Genomic DNA, 5,000 nt, shown 5'->3' on the forward strand with positions numbered 1-5,000 from the left:
CTCTTTTCTCTCCTCCCCTCTTCCCCTCTATTCTCTCCTCCTCTCCTCCTCTCTTCCTCTCCTCCCCTCCTCTCCTCCCTCCTCAGGCCCTCAAGCTCATAATGGTTTTATTGGTGTGTGTTCCCCCCGCGTGGCTATTTACATTATCCCACAAGTGGAACATTTCTTCCTCTGATTGATTTGTTTGCTGTCGATCACATAACTCGTTCCAGCCTCTCCATCTGTCGCACACACACACACACACACACACACACACACACACACACACACACGCTCTCTGTCTCTCTTCCTCTCCCCACTCACACCGGCTTCTGATGGATGGTAGCATCTTCCAGATAGATTTTAGTGACTGTGTACTGCTCCCCAGTCAGATGGTTTAATAAGGAAAGTGGCTATTGAAAAATGCAGTTGTTATTACAGTAACTAACTACCATTCAGATAAATGACAGATGACAGACAGATAGTCCAAGAAACTGTGTGTGTGTGTGTGTGTGTGTGTGTGTGTGTGTGTGTTTGTGTTATTACAAGCAAGGAGCTGTGTGTGTGTGTGTGTGTGTGTGTGTGTGTGTATGTATCTGTGTGTGTGTGTGTGTGTGCGTAGGCTGCACAGAGAGTGAAATGCATGTCTGATAATTACAGTGTGGACTCGTGCTCTTTAATTATCGCAGGCAAAGCTGCCCTATAATAGGCCTCTGGCGGATTACTCATTAAAGGAACGTATACAAACTAATAGTTTAATGATAGTGTAGCACACAAGCTCCTCACATGTTATGGCACACAGCCACGCGTACACAGTTACGGTACTGTATGTGGAACTCTGGAGGGGGCATTTCTATGGGCATATGGTGCTCGTGCAGGGCTGGAATGCCTGGAAAAATATGGAAATGATGACATACTGTTTTCCAGATCTGGAAAAGTATGTTAAAAAAAACATACAATTCTTGAAAAAGTCTGGAGGTTTTGCTCATAGAAATGCACATGAAGGTCAAAGGTCAATTTATACAGCATAGCTAAATATATTGTGTTCTGACTGCTGTTGTGGTTTATTGTCAGTGTGTAAAGGTAAGGAGTAGTTGGAAGTAAGGTTAGTATTAATATATTTGGTTAGGATGGACCAATGATTTCTGGCTGGACCAATGAGTTCAAAGTCTAGTCGTTAAGGTCCTTAAAGAAAAGAAAGAAAAAACACCAAGCAAACAATCAGGTAGAAAATATGGAAAATGTCCAGAACCACTCTGCACTACTTCCTGATGTGGAGATTTGGAAAGGAGCCAGCAATCTGGTTCAGGCATATGGGTCATGCATCATTGCGTATTTCCATCATAAAATTGTCCCATCAAGCTACCAATTCCTGTGTTATGCAAGCTGATTAGGAAGCACAAAGGTAAAAGGCTTCCCTTGAATCCCTTTTTCAAATCAAATCACAGAAAGAAATGAGCTTGCCATGCTGCTGCCTAAGGCTTGCCAGCTGACTGGGTAATTCAGTTTCTTGGTCAGGGTTGTTCCTGCCTTCCTTAATGGGATCTAACGGGATGCCCCGTGTTCCCGCCATAGCGTTCCCTCTCGGAATAACTAACGGAGTGATATAACAAACGTGCTGTCGTCAGGTCATCTTCATCAGCCTGCTGCCAATTGATTTGTAGGCATACCTATTTGGAAATAGACGGGAAAGGAAGTTCCCATCAATTTAGTGTATAGTATAACTCAGGAAATAAAACATAAAAGAACGCATGAGTAATTCGAATCGAATTCTTGTTTATATTTAAGATGTAAAAAATAAGGTACTCTTTTGCGCACCTTGCATGTGAGCCTCAAATGCACAGTAATTTCCTGTGTATTAGCCGCATTGTGTATAAGCCCCGGGACAGTGTTGTATGCAAGTTTAAAGAAGCAAAACCATATTAATAGTTTAATACCATATTAACCGCCCCCGTTTATTAACTTCATCGCTGAAAAAAATGTCAAAGTCAATGTGTAAGCTGCGGCTAATAGTTGGGAAATTACGGTATAGTGCTCTAATGTCACTTTGGGTAAAAGTATCTAAGAAATTATTTGATTTAAAATGAATGTAACCCTTCCCATCTCTCTGTGTGTGTGTGTGTGTGTGTGTGTGTGTGTGTAGCATCACACGGACATTTGGCTCAGGGAAGACGGAGAAGGGCATCTTCCAGGCACTGAAGGAGTTGGGGTTACCAAGTGGGAAGGTGAGAACACCAGTCTGGGGATCAGGGGTCAAATGGCAAAGGTCAAATATCTCAGCACCAGCGGGGTCAATTACATAAACATCAACAACAATAATTACTGTATGTTTGTAATATTGGACTGACTCAATATTCAATACACTTTGCTCAGTATAAGGGAAAATACCCAGATATCATCTCATGGTTTGGAGTGATAGAAAGGGTTTTAGGCTAGTGACAAATGGTCAGTTTTTTTTTAGATACCCCTACCTAAGGTAGAACTAAACCCAACAGTGTTCTTCTTCATCTCTGAGGTCTCCCATATATGAAATGTATTCTTGGCTAAAAATATTGAACTGCTAAGATTGTTAAATTAACAGATATTGCTTTACACACCAAAACCAAAAAAAAGGACTAAAATATAGCCTGTCCGTATGGGACTTAAGGCATGAAAAGTATTTTACCAAAGACTTCTTATTTGAGATTGTCAGGCGGGATTGACTGAGGCAGGTATAAAGTAGACTTTTCCACATCCTCTTCACCTAGTGCTCTCAACATCTAGTGCTCTCAAACGAACACAGTGCACTCGACCATCTAGAGGGCTCAAAACTTCAGACATTTTGTGTGGAAACATTTATAGGTCATTTATAGTTTTTTTTTTATCCACAACACGGACACTAACTGCTAATCCTGTGAAATCACTTATGCTAAAAATGTGCCCCATTTAGCCTAAAAATGTCCAGGCCTGGTATGGTGTCATGGGACTGCACCTGACGGAGCCTTTTCAGGCTGCCTGATTGAAGTGGCCACGGCACCTCGGCGAGGTTACCCAACCAGGCCAAGATAAGCCTGCACATACATAGCCGCTCTGCTTTCCTGTCAGCCCGATAATAACGAGCAAATATTTGCTGGTGAATGATTATCCCTGTGACCTGTGTGTGTGTGTGTGTGTGTGTGTGTGTGTGTGTGTGTGTGCGTGAGTGTGCGTGTGTGTGCGTGCGTGTGTGCGTGTGTTTGTGTGTGTGCGTGTGTGCGTGCGTGTGTGTGTGTGTGTGTGTGTGCGTGTGTGTGTGTGTGTGTTAATTTGATTAAAGCTCTTATTGGCGCCGAGGCAATCTCATTCTGTGTGATGAGCACAGAGGGTTTCTAACCCTCAGATGACATTTCAGATTTGAACTCAAATGACCTCAGGTCACACCCATGCACACCCCCCCCCCCCCCCCCCCACACACACACACACACACACACACACACACACACACACATGCACATCCACCCACCCACCCATCCGCACATACACACACACACACACACACACACACACACACACACACACACACACACACACACACACACACATACACACACACACACACACACACACTCTTCTTCTCTAACACACCCACTGTTGACTTTTGTTTCCTCCAGAACGATGAAATCGAACATTCGGTCTTCACCTTTGAGGTCTTCTATGCCCTCACACAGAAGATCTGCCCAAGAACGGACATGGAGGAGCTCTTCAAGAAGATGTACGTACTGTATGGTTCCAGGGTTCCGCCAGTAGAACAGCTCATAGAACACATACTGTACAGTAGTCGAACCGATAGAAGGTGATAACAGCTCCCAAGGTCATAGCCTTGACCCTCAAGAAGTGCCCCTAGCCTATTAATGATGGAAGGTATATGATATATGATAAGGTATATGCTGTAGAGTTGACATGTAGTGTAGTGTAGTATACAAGTTACTTAATGAAAGGACATACTGTAAACATGTTGCATAACGTGAGTTGAAAGGGGTCTGAACAGGGCATGGAGGCAGACCTGTGCATGTGAGCGATGATCAGTTGACTTCAGCCCCAGTCATATAGCTACTGTTAGTAGATTAGTAGAAGTATTTGGACAGTGGCACCACTGTTGTATTGTAGTGTCTGTGAATGAATGAATTTGAATTGAAGCTGCGCTAGGGAGAGGTGCTTGAAGTGTGTAGACTTGCAGCTTTACTGAAACTCAAGGGGATGAACGGAAATGTTCCGTTGTCCATTGAGGCATTACAGGAACTGCATTTTTTAGTGTTCAAATACATCTAGTGTGATTGTGCTTCTTGACCGAAAAAGTCACAGGCCTTTCTTGTGTTGTGTATTGTTGTTGGAGAGCGTGGACGATTTGCGTGTCTAGTGTGTGTCAGTATCTAAGTGGATTGGCTGGTGTGTATGTATAGGGAGGACTATGGAGAAGCACTAATGCATAGTGTGTTGTGAGTGTTATAAGTATTGAAGTATTGGGAGTGTTATAAGTATTGAAGTATTGGGAGTGTTATAAGTATTGGAGTATTGTGAGTGTTATAAGTAGTGGAGTATTGGGAGTGTTATAAGTATTGAAGTATTGGGAGTGTTATAAGTAGTGGAGTATTGTGAGTGTTATAAGTAGAGGAGTATTGGGAGTGTTATAAGTATTGAAGTATTGTGAGTGTTATAAGTAGTGGAGTGTTGTGAGTGTTATAAGTATTGTGAGTGTTATAAGTAGTGGAGTATTGTGAGTGTTATAAGTATTGAAGTATTGTGAGTGTTATAAGTAGTGGAGTATTGTGAGTGTTATAAGTAGTGGAGTATTGGGAGTGTTATAAGTAGTGGAGTATTGTGAGTGTTATAAGTAGTGGAGTGTCGTGATTTTGTGTGCTGTGGGAGAACCACTGATATTGACGAGGACTGTTATACAGAGGCGGACCTCCCCAGGCCCAGGAAGTAGAAGTCCTGCCACATTATTCTCTCTACCTGTGCACTTAACATAGGTGATATCACTAATGATCTGGGGCCGGTTTCCC

General features: G+C 42.8%; 1 protein-coding gene across 1 annotated transcript in view; it reads left to right on the top strand.

The window, feature by feature from the left end:
* The window catches only part of LOC134097887 (1-phosphatidylinositol 4,5-bisphosphate phosphodiesterase beta-4-like), a 102,892-nt gene that overhangs the window by 59,451 nt on the left and 38,441 nt on the right, over window positions 1–5,000 (top strand). The window contains exons 10-11 of the mRNA XM_062550837.1: window positions 2,123–2,204; window positions 3,609–3,709. Coding sequence (XP_062406821.1) covers window positions 2,123–2,204; window positions 3,609–3,709 — 183 coding nt within the window. The remainder of the gene's footprint in view (window positions 1–2,122; window positions 2,205–3,608; window positions 3,710–5,000) is intronic.

Source organism: Sardina pilchardus, chromosome 12 (assembly GCF_963854185.1).
Source record: "Sardina pilchardus chromosome 12, fSarPil1.1, whole genome shotgun sequence".
Classification (NCBI taxonomy): Eukaryota; Metazoa; Chordata; class Actinopteri; order Clupeiformes; family Clupeidae; genus Sardina; species Sardina pilchardus.